Genomic DNA, 21,129 nt, shown 5'->3' on the forward strand with positions numbered 1-21,129 from the left:
ATAACAGGTCTTATTTTCAGATGTTTGAAAATAAGGCCTTTTATGCCTGACATGCCAGTCAATCACACTTCTTTATGGCAGACAGAAGTGTCTTAATAATGAGGCTGAGCAGTCTCCTAATTGATGACTATTTGCTGGTTGGGAAAACACTTGCTACTTTTTTATTATCCTACAGCTATATCGTCAGAATCCTTCCGCTTTTTTTTCCAGTATCAATGAATGGAGATAAATAAGGGATTCCCAAAAGGACCTAACCAGTGTTATGTAATGGTATTTTGCTACTTCTAAGGGTTTGCTTGAAATGTTCCTGCATAGGACAATATTGGCCTTTTGTGTTACAGTGTCACATCTCTGACTCATGGAACCTTGGTCTGTTAACTCTTGCATCATTCTTGGAAATATTGTTGCTGAACCAGTTATCCATTGTGTCATTCTTTTCTACCTATGTATGCATATTCGACAATTATACGTGCTAAGATTTGATTTGTATTTCTTCTGCCTGGAACTTAACCTGAAGTTCTTTTTTTTTACTTTAGAAAGTTGTTTGCTGAGAAATGAACTAGGAATTTTGGAAGGGGGATGTCAGTGTTTCAATTTACCCGTAAATACCTGCATACTGGAGGATCTGTCAGCCTTCTCTGTCCTGACTAATAAGCTGCAGTTCTTGACTTGTGAAGCTTGCTTAGCCAGTTCGTAGTAACAAATACCTCAAGGGTGGAATGAATCAAGCTTGCACTGGCTACTTATAAGTCATGTGGCTTAAGAGAATGCATTCCCCTTATCCTCTAAATAGGATAGCTAGACATGCAGAAACCATTACACAGCCAATGGTAAGCCTACATAGGGCTAGTCTGTGTAACTCATTTGAGCTAAATGTTGAGATGGCATTCAAATGTTTAGAAAAAAATACAGAATTCTAACACTGAAGATGCAATCTGGGGACTTAGGTTCCATGCAGATAGGGTAGCAATGTAACCATATGGAAGCTCCCACAGGGCTATTCCAAACCTATTAAAGGAACTGAGGACCCAAAGCATCCGATCCTGAAGATTGTATTGTCAAGAGAAATTCTTCCACCGCTGAAACATCTTCACAATCTTGAAGCTCCCACATCAAGACAGAAGGCAAAGCAAAATGTTTTCCTTAATCCACTTTTTTATTGCCAACTGTCTTTTTATGGGTAACGTTCAGAGGCAGATTTCCTCCTTCCTTTGAAATTTTCCTGAAATGTGAATTGATTTTTTAAAGAAGCTAATAGCTTGTAGCAAGAGGTATGTGCTCTTCACAGGTTGGCCCTCTATTTTGCTTTCATCATAATGTTTCATAATGTCAACAAATGCTTTGGTTAACCAAAATAACTACAATGTCACCAATCTTGAAAAACAAATAAGCTGTTGATGGTAAATGAATTGCGTGAATCATAGCAAAATACATTTTAACACTCTGTTCTATTGCTATTGATCTGCTAAGGGAAGATAATCCATGGGGATGAAGAATGGGAATGTAGGGACATGGGACAAATAACTAAAAAACTAACTAGAGAATTAAAAAACTGTTACAGAGAGGAAGGGTTAGGTCTGCAGTTCCACCCTGCAAGTACTGACTGGAAGGCCACAGAAGGCTATGTGCTGATGTCACCAAAAAAGATTTTTGGTGAACAGTTTTGGCCTCTGTTGTCAGAGGTTCATGTGCAGGAATGGGACCAAGAAGATGGCTTAGGAAACAATCCACTCCCTTGCCAGCCCTTAACATCCTGCCAAGTCCACCAACACCTGGAATCAGCCTGTCAGACAGAAACTTGAGGACACAGTTTGCCTTTGGTGGGATTAAAGGTGGGGTTGGGATGGGCTCCCGAAGGCCTACCACCTACTTTAATCCATTTGAACGATTGTATTGAGATTCTTGACTGCTGTACTCAGATCTGAATCCTGACAAGGAGAGCTCAACACAGCGTTTTGGAATGCACCAAGTGGAAGATATGGGAAATGTCGTTTTAGTGCTAATTTCAGAACCATACAGTAAGCAAACAGGGTATTTTGGGGGGTTGGGATGGCTTAATTTTACTTGTGTGGACCTGGTCAATCTTATTTTTGTTACTGCCTTTCTGAGGGATTGTTGAGGGGTCTTTTGGAAGTTTGAAGGAGGAATGGGAATTCTTTGGTGCTGGAATGCACAGTTTTCTTGGCCTAGAAGTGCATCAGGCTTTTCACAGCATCTCAAGGGCTGTGCTCCAAAAATGAGGGCCTTACCTGTTTTAGGACATGTTAAGGTATAAAATCATTTATGTGATTGCTAAAAGTTAACACTGATTTGATGGCACATAATCAAAAGAAATAAAGTGGGCTTTGAGTACCCATTTTTTCTTTAGCCCCTCAAAGTTCTAAAAAGTGAAAAATTTGGTTGTTCCAGGAGCTACAAAGAGGATATGGACAGACCACGATTGGCTACACTTTTTGCATCTGGCTTTAGCTGTGGCTGAACTTCCTTTTTCTTTTCCTGTCAGTCTTGATTCCTGGTGACTACCTGGATTAGTTCCTACAGTTTTGCCATTGCCAGTTCCCTGGGGCTGAGAGAATGAATGGCCCAAGATCACCAGCCGGCTTCATGCCTAAGGCAGGAGTAGAATTCGTGGTCTCCTGGTTTTTAACCAGGTGCCTTAACCACTACACCAAACTAATTCTCAACACCCAATAACCCTAATTAGCAAGCCCAGTGAGGGATGCTTGGGGTTCTGGTTCAGCAACTTCTTGTGGTTTAGGATATGTGCAGATGTGATGTAACCTATTTTCATTTCCTCCTCATTGACCAGACAGCATTGATTCTATCACTTTCTCTATTGCCATACTGAACATTATTGCAGGAGAGTATCAAAAGTAGGGTGCAATTAACTGGCTAAAATACAAGAGAGATTCAGGCAGAGAAGTCTTCCTTGTCAGATTGCTGGCCCATCAAGTGGGAATGATCAAATATGGACTACTGTACAAGGAAAGTTCAGTGATATATGGACAGGCATAACCAATCTTCCTTGGATGTGCCTAGGATTGAACCTGACTCTTCCTGCATGCAAGCATGTGCTGCATTACTCAGCTAATGCTTCATTCTATGGAAAGTACAGTTTTGAAGGGGGCAGGTGACACAGCAGTAAATCTACCTATGGAGGTTGTAGGTTCTTCATCTCTGGAGGTTTTTAAGAAGTTAGATAGCCCCCTCTCAGGAATAGTTCAATTGGTTTTCCTGCACATTGGAGAGAGACTAGATCTTTGTGGTCCCTTCCAAATCTATAGTTCTGATTCTCTGCACACTACAAAGGCTGAAGAAAGAAGAACCAGCTATAAAGTTGAGAAGAGGCACAAGAAAAGGGCCTAGAGCAGCAAGCTATGCAATGAGATTATTCCTACCTATCTACCTACCTACCTACCTACCTATCTATGGCAGGTGGATGAGTATTTCATTTTGCTGTTCAAGCATATCGTTGAAAATGGAATTGATCTCATGCTGTATTTTGTAGATCACAGGTTTTCAGATCCAGAAAGGGTGAACTATAAATTTGAAAGTGGAACCTGGTAAGTATGCACCTTAAAATAAAATATGGAAAGCTTCTTTAAGACTGATTCAAACAATTTATTAAACCTATTAATAGGCCTGCATGAGATATATCTAGGTTATAAAATTATATTTTTAGAATACCTTTATATATGCGCAGTATTCTATAGACCATAGTGGTCAGTGTGAAATTTAATTTAGACTCCATTAGTTGCAGAAATGTGGATACAGAGGGCAGTTGTAGGCACCCAGGCCAAACACAAACAGATTAAGTAAAAGAGTATTGACTCTTGGGAAAGAATCCTGGGACGTTATGAAGGAACTGTCATATGAAAAATGCAAATTTGCACAATTCAAAATATTAGGAGTACAAGGACAGAGAAGTCGTCATAAGATTCCAAAATTAGCAACCAAGCAGTACTGTTTTATTTTAACCCCTCTTAAAGAACAAATGACCAACCCCCGAAAAAACTTTCTTTATACTTTGTATCACAAAATACCTCAGTCATCATAACAGACAGAACACAATTAGCAAAAAAAAAAAAAGGTTCTCTCTTTAATCAGCAGCACAGGACATTGATTCTGTTGTTCCATAAAGAATACCTTCCAGGCTGTGCTGTTAAAAGCGAAAAAAGAAAAATGTGGGTGAGCCAAAGAATTGCTGTTTGTATAGAAGAGAGGTTCATTGATAGGGTTCTCTTCTCCTCCCACCTCCCTCCCATTATTATGCGTTCATACTTATTTCTCCAACCATAAATTGTAACATTATTGAACCCTTAATTCCTAAAATTGCAGCTCAACCTTTGGAGCAGTGTTTCTCAACCTTGACAACTGTAAGATATGTGGACTTCAACTCCCAGAATGGCTGGCTGGGGAATTCTGGGAGTTGAAGTTCACCCATCTTAAAGTTGCCAAGGTTGAAAAACACTGCTCTGGAGGATCATGTATTGCCTTTGGTGGGACAAAGCCTCAACAGATAGAACCAAGGACTTTTGAAGGGGCTAAATATGGGAACAGTTGCAGAGAATTGCAGATGGAAGCACTGTTCAAACTGAAGTTTGATATTTGAAATGATCAGGTGGAATCAGGGATGTCCACAGGAGATAGTAAAAGTAAGCCAATGTGACTCACATAAAAAGCAGGTGGAGCTCTGATTGCACCATTGTGATCACCATCATAACTTTTTTGACCATGCCTTGCAGACACCACTGGATGGAATGATACTTTTTTGTTAAAATATAGCATCATTATGTTGGGTTTCCCAACATCAGTTTCTTGAGCTATGGACTGCAATGGCCGCACAAATTATATTCACCTAGGGTACAGTGCCAAGAAAGGAGAAGCAAAACATGATTTTTTTCTGCCCCCTGGAACTTTCAATATCTAAAAAAGGCCCTGGATAGGAACTCCTTTAAAGAGTGCCTTGCAGCCGCTTAACGGTAACAAGCTCTTTTCCCAGCAAGCATTTAAATTATTATTCTGACAATCTCACCACTGCGTAATATATTCATTAACAAGGACAGTTTTGTAAAACCTAGAGCTTTGGCAGTCATGTAGTTGGGAGGTAATTTGCATTTAAGAACAGTCATTTTTATTCAGTCATTGAACTCTTTCCAGTCTGTCAGTCTGTCCACTCAGTCAAAATATGCCCTGAGTGTGCCCAAACTCCCCAAATTAATCAGAAAATATTGTCTCTATTTTTAAAAGATACGAAATAGGCTTAGTCTGAAGGACACATTAAAATTGAAGAATGACATTTATCTCTACTAAGGCATTTGTGGGGACTGAACATTAATTGGAACATGTCCACAGTTATGAGAAAAGGCTCCACTTATAAATCGGATGTATAAGTGCAGTTTTTTCTCATGACTGGGGAAATGTATATGGTTTTTCTTTCTTCTACAAATATAGAAAAAGACAATGTATACTGAAAGACATTGTCTGCTAGGGAGATGAATAGGAAATTGAACCTTAGTTTCTCTATCTTAGGCATATCCATCCTGCCAGGTTCCTCTGCCATTGGTACAGGCTGCCAACCATTTCTGGTACAAAAGGACAATGAAGTCATCTACTCCTCCCAGCCCACCATAAATACAACCTCTGCCCATGTTTTCCTGCTCCACGTTGAAAGTGGTGTTTGCTATCTAGCTTCCCTGTCCAGTTTGCCCACTGTGCTTCATTTTCTTCTGGGCAAACCCCTGCACTTTGATTGGTTACTGCATCAGTGGCAAAAATACCCCTTGTCTGGGTCAGTGGCCACTGCCCTAAAGCTCTCTAATCTCAGCTTCAGCTACTTTTACCAATGGTGTTCCAGTAATTTAGTGTTTAGAGCATTTGCCTGATATATAGAACATCATCAGTTCACAGCCCAGCATATTTTTAAAATTACAGTTATTACTTTCTTTTCCACGAGCTGCCCACTTTATTTCTAACAAGCCCACTGGTGCATCATTGAATCTGACGTGCTGGACTGACCTTCCATCCTTTTCCAGCTGCAAATAGCCCAAATGAATTAGTACTGCAAAGGGGCTATTTGGCAGCTGGGGTGAGTCCAATTTTCCTTGTGACAGGAAAAATGTTGAAATGGTACATCAAAAGACTTGCTAAAAAGAGCAGTAAAATGGGTTATGAAAAGCAAAATGGTTGTATTAAAAAAAATCTACAGAGTTTTGAACTGGTGGTGTTCTACGTATCAAGCAAGTGTTATACAGTAACCACAATGCCTTTGGGAGATTTCTCCAACATTAGCCGCAACACACATTATTCAGCCAAATCTTGGAAAAGAAAGATGCAAGAATAGAATGTTTTAAATTTTAATGCTGATTGTTGTGCCTGTGTATATGTGCATTTTGATGCTTTAACCCTGTTTATGTGAATTTATTTTAACATTGTATACAAATATTTTATGTGTGTGTGTGTGTGTGTATATATATATATATATATGTATATATACTGGAGAGAGAGAGAGGTACACATATATACACATAAATGTACTGTATATACATCCAATAAGAACTGTTCACAGAAAAGAAAGACATTGGAAATCGCTTCCTGGAACAGAAAACTGGGAGGGCACAGCAGCTGGGGAATTATCCGTTGAGGGTGGTGGTAGCTGGCATTACAAACTGAATGCTTGGCAAGTTGCTGCTGAAGCATCCAAGTCTGGACAGAATTTTCTTAAAACCGAGTCCATCTGGCATCAACACAAGACAGGAACAGCTTAAGGGTACAGCCCCAATACTTTAATCACTGCAGTACAAATGACTATATTTATCTGTACAGGTGAAGGTTAAAATTAGGCAGAACAACAGAAGTGAATTATATCATACCAGAGGATGAGTCTCTAATTTCAAAAGCTAGTGGTGATTTTTAAAGTCCCCTGCTTAATTATCTGAAAAATGTTTTGATGTGGATTTACGGCTGTGAAAAAGCCATGTTCTGGCTGTGGTTTGTGATGGTGGGAATATTAAAGATATTAATATTGTTATCCTTGTATTTGATCTACAGCAGCAAGATGGAGCTTGTGGATGATAACACCGTAATCCGAGCCAGAGGCTTACCGTGGCAGTCATCGGACCAGGACATTGCTAGGTTCTTCAAAGGCCTAAATATTGCCAAGTTAGTCCCATCTGAATGATATCCCCATTATGTTTGGATATGTTCTGAAACTATCCCCAGAGGTCCGCTTATTGGCTGACCTTGGTAGCCAGCCAAAGGTTCTCACCAAGCTTCAGGGAGAGGCAAGGCATCTGGACATCAGTATGAATGTATGTGTATATATCAGTATACTTGGAAGTTCAGCGTAACTACAAGGCCCCTCCCTTTTCCCAATTCCTATTCAAGATGGCAATTTATGGCCTTCCAGATACCTCAACAGTGGTGAGGAATGCTGGGATTTGTAGCACAGTCTCCCTATCCCTATAGTAAAAGAGTGACAATTGGTCCCTATTGCATTAAATGGGGGACACCTGAAAGGAAGGATGCCATGCTAGTTTTCTCCAGAGCTTTGCACTCCATCAAGGATTATCTTGGCTTCTGTGACTGATGCATAAGGTAAACTGGTGACAAGATTAAAAATCATGTAGATACATTGAAATTATAATGTAGCAAAAGCATGTATGAAATGCTTTTTTCCCATTTGATAAAATGGCCTGAAACAGTTTTTTTTTGTACAAGTGCCATTAAAGTGACAAATGCCCTCAGAAACAAAGAACGTTGGACAAAGAAAAGTTAAGTTTGCCAGAGGCATTCACAACTAGCCACAACAATGCCGAAACGATGAAATATGCATTGGGAGCTCATAATATGAGCTCCACCCCTTGCATGTCGCAGCCCAAGTACAAAAGGGGAGGAGGTTTTGTCGTGATGCTCTGACGCATGCTTCATCCCTTATCTTGACCGTGCCGTTCTTCAGTGGATGCCACATTTGCATGATTGCAGGTATTTTGTTGGAGAGCAAATCCATGGAAGTTCTAGAGCAGGGTTTTCCAAACTTTTCATGTTGGTGACACGCTAACACACTGCAGGTGCGGCCACATCACCGGAAGTCATGCGGAATCAGCTGTTTTGACGTGATTACACATACTGCGCATGCGCAGTACCTGTATGATCCCCCAGCCATGTGACACACCTACACACTGCAGCCGACACGCATGTTGCGACACACAGTTTAGAAAGCTCTGTTCTAGAGAATAACTTTGTAGCAGTTGTCCCCAGTGCGATAACAGGGCTGATTCCAAATGGTGGAGCACCTGCAGTTTATGATTCTTTGGGAAGGGAAGCACAGAATGAACTAAATATTTATAGTGGAAGAGAAATGGACATGTGTGCTATTTTATCCCTCCCTCCCCCAAAAAACTGGTGAAAAATCCCCTACAGCTTTATAACCCATCATTCTCTGCAAAAAAGTCCCCCAACCCATGCATTTCTCTTGCTGCCAAACAGTTGAACAGACTGTCAGTACCTGCAATATTCTACTTGAAACAAATACTAAAGAAGGAATTTGGGTGATTCAAGAATCTCCCTGCATTGTGCTTACTCCAATCTTTTTTCTAATAGTCTTGTAATAGCGCATATGACTTTGGGCCAGCCGCTCCCTCTCAGCCCTAGGAAGGAGGCAATGGCAAGCCACTTCCAAAAACATTGCCAAGAAAACTGCTGGGACCATCCAGACAGTTGCCAGGAGTCAACATGGACTTGAAGGCACAAAATGTATAAGCAGTGCATATGAATCTGAGTATCCTGCTCTGAAAGAACCCAAATCCTACAGCAGAAGTAATTTGACTATTCATATATTTATGCAAAGTTGTTGCTTTTTTCTGCTGTGATTTTATTTACATTCCAGCTTTTCATGAAGGCAACTAATAAGATTTTTTGAAAAAGAAAAGACACAAATAAGTAAAGCAGAAAGCAAAACAAAAGTGAAGAATAATACAACCCACACCACTTAAAAACAATTGAACTTTTTGGCTGAAGAGCTGTCTCTTAACTCCTTTTCTAAAGGTGGAGAGGGTGGAGACCCCAGAACAACTCCCAAGACAGCTGCTTCTGTAGATTGTGAGCAATTCAGGAAAAGGGCTTTTGAAAGTGTAGTATCTGGGCATTGGCTAGTCATGCAGCACAACAACAACTTCATCTTGTGGGGTTATCTGGGATCAGCTGGAGCCTATGGATCCAGAAGTGGATGGGATTCTCTTGAAGTTACTTCTGCCACCTGTCCCTCTTGTTTAGTGAAAGTGAGATGATGGGAACATGGGTAGTGCTTCATGCATCCTTGAGTGAGAAGGTTATGCCATCAGCCATGAGGGAGAAAGTGGTGCATCCCCCCAACTCAAAATGCTATTGTTCAACCCAGATAACTTGGATAACAATCAACCTATTTCCAGCCTTCCCATTTTAGGGAAGGTTGTTTACAGTTTGGTGGGTCTACCATTGCAGGCAGCCCTGGATGAAGTGGATTATGGTCCTTTCTCAGTCAGGATTCAGGCCTGGTTATGGGATAGAAATTGTATTGGTCACTCTTGTGAATGACCAATGAAGGGACCAGGATAGGGGAATGCAACTCTCTTGGATGTCTCAATTGCCTTTGATACTATTGCCCATGGTATCCTTCTAGGCTATCTGTGAGTTGGGGACCATATGTTGCAGTTGTTCTTCTCTTTCCCAAGTGCCAGCTCCAGTTGGTATGGAGGAGAATGATCAAGTCCTCCTGGACTTGCAGGGCTTGGCCCTTTCTCTACTACTGTTCAATGTCTACTTGAAGCTACTGGGGGAAGTCATCTGTCAGCAAAGGATGAGGTATCATCAATAAGCCGATGGTATCCAGTTATATGTTGCCACCTCTTGCTGAGCAAGAGATGTGGTTGAAGTTCTGTCTTAGTGCCTGGAGACTGTTAGGGTCTGGATGGAGGAAAACAGGCTTAAGGTTAATTCTAGGAAGGCCAAGTGGCTGTGGATTTTGAAAGGTGACCAATTCCAGAGATAATCCAGAGATGGGATGATTCTCCCCCAGACTTGGTTCACATATGTGGAGGTCCCCTTGGACTCACAGCACCTGCTAGAACAGTAAGCAGAGACTGGGTCCAAGAGAGCTTTTTGCAACTGTTCCTTGAATGGGAATCTTTCTTGATGGTTACTCATGCCCTTCTCATTTCACATCTGGATTTGCTGACTCTGAGACTGCCCTTGAAGATCATTTGAAAGCTGCAGCTGGTTCAACATGCAGAGACCTGAAAAGTTATGGGTGGACTGTTGTTTGCCCTTTACTGCGGGAGCTTCACTGACTGCCAATTAGCTTCTGAATACAATTTAAAGTACTGGTTGTCACCTTTAAAGCCCTGAATGGTTTAGGGCTGCAAGACTACCTGCTCCAGGAAGAATCTGCCTATCTAGTAAGAACAGAGAGAAAAAACTTGTTGAGAGTCCCACCACCAAGGGAATGCCATCTTTAAGGACCCTGATCTCAAACCTTAGTGATGACCCGCTCTTTTGGAACAATATCCCCAGAAATTGCCCTTTCTTTTTTAAATTTTTGAAGAGCCTTAGAAGCCTGGACGTTCCAGAGGGTATCTGGGGACAAGATGGAGTGTTGAACTAACCTGAGGTGTGGGCATGTAGCGAGATCAGTTATGTTGTGGATGTGTTCTATTCCTTATAGTTTTGGATGATTCTTAGTATTATTGCTATAAGCCAGTTATAAGTTACTCTGCATCTGAGTGAGTAAATAAATAAAATATTTAAAATGGCCTCTTCTATAGATCTTAACCTGCAAAGAGGTTCAGAATGAGGAAGGCATTTCCATACCATTTCAGGGCTGCATAGAGTATCAGCACTGTACATTTTGCCTGGCAAAAAAACAATGCAGCCCTTTCAATATGGATATTATCTATATTGTGCACCTGTTAGTTGCCTAGCTGCTATAATTTTCATTATCTTTAGATGTTATATGAAGATAGTCTCAGATGTTTCAGGGTAGTATTTTATTGGTGATGAAACCAAAGCATTAAGCACCTGTTATAGCTGGTACCTTACATGTTAATTGCGCAGATGTGTTTCTTGCTGGAGGTTCAGAAACAGCTGAGCTTCAAAGTGAAGTGCTAGCTGATCTTTCAAGGAAAATGCAACCTTGTCTAGGACAGGATGAGCCCCAGATGCCAAGTGTGGTTCCCTCCTGACCACAACTCCTCTGTCCTATCTGGATTTAATTCCAACATGTTACCCTCATTCTGTCTATTATCAAAGAGTATCAACTATTTTCTTGGTGGCGCTGAACTGTGTTCAAAGGGAGCAATGGGAGGCAAGATGACACTACGGTCAGTGGCCAATAGAATGAATTTTGGTATTCAAGCACTACCTTCTGGATCAGACAGGAAGAAGTAGAATGACTTCACGGGATTGCCACAAGATCCAACCTTTTAGATCAGGGTTTCTGAACCTTGGCAACCCAGCATGGCTGGCTGGGGAATTCTGGGAGTTGAAGTCCACCCATCTTAAAGTTGCCAAGGTTCAGAAACCCTGTTTGAGATGATCCAGGAGGATACCATGTTGATGACCATCAAGAAATCTAAAATTAATACACCATCTAATTCCAATCATAAATCATCCACTTTGACAGCTAAAACAGTCAGTCTCAAATTCCGTCCAGAAGCTGAATTGAATTGGGATTAGATTATCAGCATCCAATCATTTCAGATTCAAGGCTGTCCTTTCTCAATCACTTTAGCTAGAAAATAGTATATCTGAGACTGACCTGTAATTTCCCAGCTGTATGTGGTCAACTGACTTTTAAAAACATACTGGTTTTAATACATAAAAAGAGAAGCTTTGAATTTAAAAAAATGGAAAAAGCAGAAACAAAAATGGATGAGAAAAAAAAGTACATTTGGGGAAAAAAAGTTGACCAAATGGAGTAATACTGATATTCAAAGCCTCAGTAAAAAGCCTCTTCAGATGTAGGAAATAAGTACGTGTCTTCCATCAAGAGTTTTAAATCAGATGGGGTAGAGTCTTTGCAGCAGAGTAAAACAGTATTTTTAGGTGAGGCTATGCATGGAATTTTTCATGCTTCAATATATACCAAAAATCTGGAATCTAATTTAGTATAACATCTTATCTTTAGCTCTTACTCATCTTCCCAATACCATATTAACAAACATATGCATATTAAGCCAAAATGGTGGAGCTGTAGAACATTATAGAATATAAGACAATATTCTATAATACTGTATTGCATTTCCATCATATGGAAGTTGAAACCCAACGCTTACTACACGTTTTCTAGGGTGTCCAATAGTGATGAAAAATAATCTTGGACTAGGCACAGACCAACCCAGGTTCTAGTGCCCCTAAGCCATGGAAGCTCATTGGCTGATTTTGGGTCAGTCTCTTTCTCTTACCCAACCTATCTCATGGAGTGGTTATGGGAAAAAACAGGAGGAGGGGCCATTATGCACATCGCCTTGAAGAGGGATATAAATCTAATAAATAAAACTCTAGTCGACTGAATCATTAAAGTAGGATGTTCCAGCTGTTTTAGTTTCCTTTCCAACATTATCCATGTCCTCTTAGAAGGTCACCAAAGACTTATAATATTCCAGGAAACCACTAAGGATGACATAAATACAGCACTGCTTGTAGAAAAAATATTTCCATAGGTCTAGACTAAAAATAAAAAATAAACCTTTACATGGCTAAAATAATATTTCACATAACATAACAACAAAAACGCAAAGTAGAATTTTAAAAATCTAAAAAATTCCACTAGGATTCCAGATTTAATAAAGAACTTTAAAAATCTATAAAAAGCAAAGGAAAAATAGGAAAAGGGCCTTAAGGATTGACTCTGTCCCAGGCCTTGGGTTAGAGTGGGTGATTGACCCCTTGTATGGTATTCTGCTTTTTAAATAATTGTTGTTTTCCTGGACTTTTGGGGACTTCAGTGTTTTTATAGAATGCTTATCATTGTAGTGTGTAAGCTGTCCAGAGTCATAAAGAACAGAGCAGCCCTGTTTTTCATAAATAAATTAAAAGAAATACACCAGCAGCTTCAGATCAGAACATTTTTTCTCAGCAGAATCCAGAGATAAGCAAAAAAAAAAAAAAGCTGGCTATAGAGAGAAAAATTCATCCCATGCTGTCTTGATACTAAACATGCACCATTAAACAGCTTGCATTTCTGAATTACCTGAGGAAACAATTCTAGAAAAAACATCTCCTTCTCTTTTCATTACAAAAAGCCAGCTTAACTGGACAGTTAATATTATTATCACAAATTGCGAATTGGAAAAAACAGAACCATCACTAGGCCAGGTTTCTGTGGTGAATGGATGTGGAAACTTAGAAGATGTGTAGTTTATCTCCAGCTTGTATTCAGGCTGTAGGGAGAAAAATCTCATGCAGGAACATTGCCATATACAGCACCAAAGAATAAATTTGTTCAGCATTACAGGAAATATTCAAAAATATGTAGATCATTTCTACATTCCAAACCTCGACAGGCCATCTTGAACATCTTTATTCCCTTTCTTCTACCTGTCAGATTCCTTAGTGGTCTGTTGAGTGTACTTTTTAGTGTGTTCAATTTGATTTTTTTTTCTCAGAAGAGATAATGGCATTTTATTTATTTATTTATTATATTTATATCACCGCCCATCTCCCCCAATGGGGGACTCTCTGAGTTCTGCCGTGTTCTTATCAAGGGTATCAAGGTAGTGTGTTATTTCTTCAGCAGATGTTTTCAGAACCTCTGCAGAAGTTTTTAAATGCTGAAACTCTGTAATTCTATAATTGGTTAAGTCACAAGAAAGGCTTTTAAAGTTACAAGCAATTCTAGAATAGACACCATATTTGGGATCTCAGGAGTTAATATAACTTTTTGCATTTCCATAAAGGGGGAGGGGGGTGTTGCCTCAGCTTCATCTTCTTTAATTAGAACCTGTTTGCTAGTCAAGGATAAAGATTGGCGAGTGAGAGGTGACTTCTTTTTTTAACCTTCTGCTTGAGGATCCAGAATTCACTCAAAAAACATCCACTACTTAAGAAAAAAATGAAGTTATCTGTTTTACCATTTAAGTCAGAGAGCAGTCCAGAATTAGGACATAACTACTGCATTGATGACACTGAGATTGTAGATCAAGGTGTTGCCACTAAAAGCCAGAAGTCCACGGTCAGGTGAACTTCCACAAATCTTTTAATTGAATAAACTTGCCGAGATGGTCGTAGTTATTCTTAAAATCTTTTCAATACAAATAACAGGAAATGAACTTTAGAACTGAACTTTTTACTAAAATTCACATGGGATAATTACACTGATTGTTATTTTTTAATAGAAGATCTGAATTCATCCAAGAATAACCAGCGTGTCTTTTTTCCTTTCCATGTAAGTATAGGTTTTATAAAAAGGAACATCTACTTAAGTTTCCTTTTTGTTGCCTCTCTTTGCTATCTTATCTCTTTAGAGGAGGGGCTGCGCTTTGTCTCAATGCCCAAGGCAGAAGAAATGGAGAAGCCCTTGTCAGGTTTGTAAGTGAAGAGCACAGAGAACTAGCATTGCAAAGACACAAGCATCACATGGGGAACCGGTATATTGAGGTGAGTTGGTCAAATTCTAAAATCTGCATTTGGGTGAAATGGTGAAAGGTTTGCCTAAGTTTAATCATATTTTTCTTTTCTTATTCCCAGGTGTACAAAGCAACAGGTGAGGACTTCCTGAAAATTGCTGGAGGTAATCTTTGTTTTTCTGTAAATCAAATTAACATTCTAAACCAGCTTTACGTAACCCACATTCTCTCCACATGTGTGGTCTTCAACGGTCAGAATTTTCAGCAGTAGCCATGTTGGGGAAAGCTAATCCTAAATGGTAAAACCTTCCTTTCTTTTAAGTTGAAATTATTGATCAAATTAGCCAGGATCTTTAGATTTCTGGGTACATAACTCTGCTTGGCCATTAAGCTCCCCAGGTGATTTTAGGGCAAGACTCAGCTAATTACAATTTCTTTGTAGGTTGAAGAACCTGCATACTTTGCACTTGCCATTGATCCAAGACACCAATAAAAATGTAAATACATGCATAACGCAGCAGTGCAACTTCAAAAATGGGAACGTCTTAATTTATTATCTAGCATAATGCATGTTGAGAGTCAGTTTGGTGTAGTGGTTAAGACACCAGGCTAGAAAGCAGGAAACCATGAGTTCTAGTCCTGTTTTAGGCACAGAGCCAGCTGGGTAACCTTGGGCCAGTCACTCTCAATCCAAGGAAGAAGGCAGTGGCAAACCAGTTCCAAAATCTTGCCAAGAAAACTGCAGGGACTTGCCAGGCAGTTGCCAGGAGTCAACGCTGACTTGAAGGCGCACACACATACAAAAAGGCATGTTAAACAAGATCAGAGATACAGTGCAAGAAACGATGATGGTCCAGTAGTGTACAGATATTACCAATTGCAGTGTTTAACTGAACCATGCAGCTGGTGCTCCCACGCTGTAATGGTAATGTAAAGGCACTTTCTTGAAGCCTTGTAAATATTTAAAGAAAACAGTCTGGTTCAAATATGGTAAGTCATGATTACTTAGCCATAATTTATTGAATCAATCAACAGCTGGGATCATACCACAAACCACCAGTTTACAAAGTATGTTAAGTCTAACAAACCATATTGTACTGTATGTGAACAAGAGTCACAGTGTGAACTGGGTGGTAACAGTAGGGCTTACCACATGGTTTGAGGATACAGAACCTGCTCTACTAGGGTGTGGAAGCCTTAAGCACTATAGTAGTTTAATTTTTAGTTTCTAGTCCAGGAGCCATTGGAATAGAGCTTCTGTACAACAGTGTGGTTTACAGTGAGGCATTCTGTTTTCTGCAAGCAAAGAAAAAGATTAGTGCTGCCTTCCCAATGTATGCTGGCATTCTTGAATCTTAGTGCCAGCAAATCTGGAGAACATCAGACTGAGGAAGATTGTTTTAGACTTATCTTCTTGTGTAATAGTGAATGTGGAACTACTAATACACACATGTTTACATGGATAATGCTATTCTCAGCATCTATAGATTTTTTAAAAAAATAGGAATCAATCTTAACTAATCAATCTTAGTTAATACCACCTTAAACCAGCTTAACAATCACAAAGAATAGGCAAGCTTTCCTGATCTCTTAGCTATGCAAGGTGATATAAACTTTGCTGGGGAGAAGCAAATTGGAAAACCATGGAAGCTTGCACAGTCAAAGCCAAGATGAAAGATTAATTAATTAAGTTGTTACATTGTCCAATTCCCAGTGAAAGATGGGAAGAAGCTGTAGAATGCTATAGTGGTTCCTTCCAGGAATAACTATGGTGTAGAATAAGAATTGTTGGTCCCCTGTTTTTGAAAATATAAAGTCCAGTTGTTATCTATACTTGCTTCTGTTTTTCAGGAAAATGCACAGTTCTTTGGTAGATGGAAAAGAATATGGGAAAAAATAGGCAACTTTTGTAAAAACAGAACATAATTTTAGATATTATACTAGGTTAGAAAGATAAATATTGCATTTGCCTTAAAGAAAGACAGTCCTGAATTTAAGACAACTCACAAATGGAAGATTAGGTGGAAAATATTTATCTGCCTCTATTAGCATATCCTCAGCAAAACTAAGATAATCCTCCCTTTTTAAAAGTAAGGCATAGGCATCCTTGCAGAAAAAAGTAAAATCCAGAGGAAAAAATGGCAGGCTGAAGACAGCTCCACAAAAAGTGGAGCCGAGGACAACAGTGGAATGAAGAGCCAGCCAGTAAATCAGCTCTTCAAAACCTCTCTGGACAAGGAGAGGACTTGAGATCACCCAGAATGCTCCAGACAGCTGCTCCTCATGAGGAGACCGCAAGATAGCAGTTTCCAGCAGGTTTAGAACTCTGGGAGACAAGGGAATCTTGCTCAAACCACAATTGGTGCCTTTGAAAGGACACTAAGTTTACATAGTTCCTTTTCTAATCACTTTTGGAAATTGCTTGTTAACTGCTTTTCAGCTATTAGAAACCTTTGGATCAACAAGTTTGACAGCACTGAATGAGTTCCCTTCAGTCCTTAATGAAATAAGTATTAAACGCAAGTTTAAGAACTTAAAAAAAATTTTTGGAATGAACAGCAAACGGGTGATTAAAACTTTGATTTTAGAAAGTTACAAACAGACTAAGGGTTCAGATAAATTTGAAATAAGATTCTGGAATTAATTATAAAGAATCCTTCCCATGGGAAAATGCTTTTGTTTTGAATTTTTAAAAAAAACATAAGATTTTAAAAATTGGACACTACAGGGAACTAAAGATTACAGTTAAAGGAGAAGAACACATAAACTCGACTTTCAATTACAGAATGAAGCAAAATATTCTAACATTGGAGATACTAAAGGATATATTTGAAAACATGGAGTCAGAAATTAATTTCAGTACAGACATTGGCCTCTAAGGAGAGATTGTGTCTAAAACTTGTTATGGAAGATGAACAAGTTTTACCTGACAAGATAGAGACTGAGTTGAAAGTGGATTTACAAATGACAGTCTACAAGAACGATATGGAGATGCTACACTAGACATACAAAAGAAACTGGCTGATGTTTTAATAATTAAAAGGGATATACAAACAATAGCCTCGTGCGGCGCAGAGTGGTAGGCGGCAGTATTGCAACAAAAACTCTCCCCATGACCTGAGTTGGTTCCCAGCAGAGGCTGGATTCTCAGGTAGCCAGCTCAGGTCGATTCAGCCTTCCATCCTTCCCAGGTCGGTAAAATGAGTACCCAGCTTACTGGGGAAGGTGACGACTGTGGAAGGCAATGGCAAACCACCCCGCTATCCTCTGCCAAGAAAACGTTGCGAAAGTGGCATCTCCCCAAAGGGTCAGACATGACTCAGTGCTTGCACAGGGGACCTTTCACCTTCACACCATACAAACAATAAACCAAAAGGTTTATAATTTTCCCATATTGCATTTACAAAAGAGGCTTGTTAAAATTTTGAAGAATCTTGTGAGAAGGGACAAAGAAAAAATGAAAAGAAATCAAGTTCTAAGACATTATTTGAATGGACTACAGATTAAGATTGTTAGAAGTAAAAGGAAGGAATATACAGTTAGTTTATTTGATCAAGGTTAAAATAAATATCTTGTTATTTCTGGTAATCCTTAATGGACTTTTGCTGACACCAGGCCTGAAATGACGATGCTTTATGGATTTGTTTATAGATAAGAGATGGGATATGGGAAGAAGAGATCATTTGTTGTATTTTAAGAGGAGGTGATAAGTTACTAAAATTGATTATACTTGTGATGAAGGTGGGAAGTCACTTCTTTATCTCTTTTTTTCTACTATATTCTTTTCTTTCTTTTCTTTTTCTTTACTATACTCTTGCCTTTTCTATTTCTATTTTTTCCTTTCTTTTCTGTACCTTCTACTTTCTTTTTATTCTATCTTTTTTTAGTTTGTATTAGTTTTTACTGTTGTAACTAGAATCTTTAATAAAATTATTATCAAAGAAAAAGTAAACTCACATAGCTTCTTCTAATAGTTGTAGTGAGTGAACCACTAGCAGAAATCTAACTCAAACCTAGTGTTCACGAGGCATATATTTTCCTCTTGGTGAGGAACTTTGGGAAAGGACCATTATGATTTTGTCAAGATTTTATATCAGAAATAAGATATTTTTCACTGTTGAGGAAATCCAGACAGCTTTTCCATAAAAGCCCTTCTTTCAAGATGGTGACTAGTTGTCCTTCATCTACAAGTGGGATGGCTTTTATGGTTAATCTATCAATCAAATTGTAAACTCTCTAGAACTGAGTTTTGTTCCATTGTGCTCAATAAAACACCATGTGTACTGACTGGAGTACATAAATAAACTTTTCTTTTGGACCGTAGCATCCATGTTATGACTCTATTATTTCAGTCTAGCTGATTATAGACTAAATGAAGGCTACACACTACCTTAGATGAGGTGGACCTTAACGAACAGCTAAAGGAATTATGTTCCATGACTTGTCAGGATGTGCCCCATAAGATAGTATTCCTGGCTTTTCCCTGGCAATAAAGCACTTTCACTTCTCAATGAGATATAAGCTGGGTAAAAGCCACACATTTTACAAAATAACATGCTTCTATTTTAGGGTGCTTCTAGTCAAGCCTTTTCTTAATTCAACCTACCATTACACAAGGCTCCAGATAACCTGTTTTACCCTCTACAGAATGAAATCTGATAAGGATATAAAAGAATTAACCAATGAGGACAGATCTTGGCAATCTGGATGATGCCACTGTGTATACATATGTGTGTGTGTGTGCTTCCCATGCCACTGGAAAAATATTGCACATTGCACCTAAGATGGTTGCCACACTATGCATAGGTTGCTGTCCCATTAGACCTACTTTCCTTCTTAATAATTCTGGGACATGGGTGGGTACCTAGATTTCTAATTTTTTTTTCTTGTTCTTTTTCAAGGGACATCCAATGAAGTAGCCCAGTTCCTTTCTAAAGAAAACCAAGTGATTGTTCGGATGCGGGGTCTCCCATTCAATGTAACATCAGAAGAAGTGTTAGCATTTTTTGGTCAGCACTGTCCTGTGACGGGTGGAAAAGAAGGAATCCTTTTTGTGACTTACCCTGACAATAGGCCAACGGGAGATGCATTTGTGTTGTTTGCCTGTGAGGAATATGCACAAAATGCACTAAAAAAGCACAAGGACTTGTTGGGTAAAAGGTACATAGAACTTTTCAGGAGTACAGCAGCTGAGGTACAGCAGGTGAGAGCCAGTGTTTACTAATGTTATGGTGTGAGATGCTAATTCAAGATAATTACGGAATTTACAACTGTAAGATAAAACAATCATTACCACTTTGAATGTCTTTAACGGGAGACTAGACAAATTCATGGAGGATAAACCTAGTCATTGAGACTATATATTACCTCTGATATCAGAGATGGTAATTCTTTGATATCAGTTGACGGCTAGTGAACTTCTACAAAGCATTTAGTTGGTCATTTTGGATGACAATATCCTGAACTAGGGAAATGTTTTTTTAAATTATGGCCTCCAAAATTAAATAAAGTAATTATAAGCCCTAAATGGTGCAGGGCAAGCCCACTGGCCAGATGAGAGGGATAGTACTGCCATGACTCAGTCCTGATGCACTGGAATGTTCACACAGAAGGTTGTATTGTGTCTTCTGATAGAAGAAGCCATTTTCCTGCTGGATGGCTTTCATCCACCTTCAGTGGTGGCAGGCACTGAGACAGAGACTATGTTGTGATGATCTGTCCTTTACAAATGATTAGCAGACCATCTCAGTGCTAGGGCAAGGAGAGTGTGGAGGAGGCCTTAGACAATTTAAGTTACATTTTTTTTAAAAAATCAAGTTCAGCCAATTAATTGGGAAGCAGCTGTAGTTGGGGTAGATACATGCCTGAGTATAAAGACTCCATATCTAATCTCCAGCATCGTTTGGAAAAGCATGGAAAATACCCTATAACCCAAATTTTAGAGATTTGCTGCCTGTCAGTGCAGAATAGGGATGCATGGTCTTTTAGTCATGAGGGACTATACTTAATAGTTTTTGGAGCGGTGAGGGCCATAGTGCCAAGTGCTTGGTTTCAAAACAAGAAAGGCCAGATCATGAACATGGCTAGGATTTTCTATTTTTCTCTTACTCTCTATGGGGAGCCTTTATTTTCAAATGCATTCAGCTGACTTTAGAGCTTACACTATCATGTATGTTTCCTGCCTCTGAATAACCAGTCCACGGTTATTGTTTTTGCTTGCAGGTCCTGAACAGGTATTCCTCTGCTCCTCTCATTCCTCTCCCAAATCCATCTATTCTTCCTGTGCTACCTCAGCAGTTTGTGCCTCCCACCACTGTCAGGGACTGTATTCGTCTGCGTGGTCTTCCATATGCTGCCACTATTGAGGACATTTTGGGATTCCTGGGGGAGTTTTCTGCAGATATCAGAACTCATGGGGTTCACATGGTATTAAATCACCAGGTTAGTGAAGAATACCAACAAGAATTTACTTGCAATGAAGTAGTTGCTCCTCAGACAAGGAATGGGACTATGGGTCTTCATTTTGCCC

At 39.3% G+C, this 21,129-nt stretch overlaps 1 protein-coding gene across 5 annotated transcripts in view; it reads left to right on the top strand.

Annotated features, from left to right (window-relative positions):
• The window catches only part of ESRP1 (epithelial splicing regulatory protein 1), a 43,115-nt gene that overhangs the window by 12,411 nt on the left and 9,575 nt on the right, over positions 1-21,129 (top strand). For all 5 annotated transcript variants that reach the window (XM_063299503.1, XM_063299505.1, XM_063299504.1 and 2 more), the window contains 7 exons: positions 1,920-2,018; positions 3,509-3,563; positions 7,051-7,161; positions 14,499-14,631; positions 14,722-14,764; positions 19,502-19,803; positions 20,823-21,041. In XM_063299503.1, coding sequence (XP_063155573.1) covers positions 1,920-2,018; positions 3,509-3,563; positions 7,051-7,161; positions 14,499-14,631; positions 14,722-14,764; positions 19,502-19,803; positions 20,823-21,041 — 962 coding nt within the window. The remainder of the gene's footprint in view (positions 1-1,919; positions 2,019-3,508; positions 3,564-7,050; positions 7,162-14,498; positions 14,632-14,721; positions 14,765-19,501; positions 19,804-20,822; positions 21,042-21,129) is intronic.

The sequence above is a fragment of the Candoia aspera genome, chromosome 3 (genome assembly GCF_035149785.1).
Source record: "Candoia aspera isolate rCanAsp1 chromosome 3, rCanAsp1.hap2, whole genome shotgun sequence".
Taxonomy (NCBI): Eukaryota; Metazoa; Chordata; class Lepidosauria; order Squamata; family Boidae; genus Candoia; species Candoia aspera.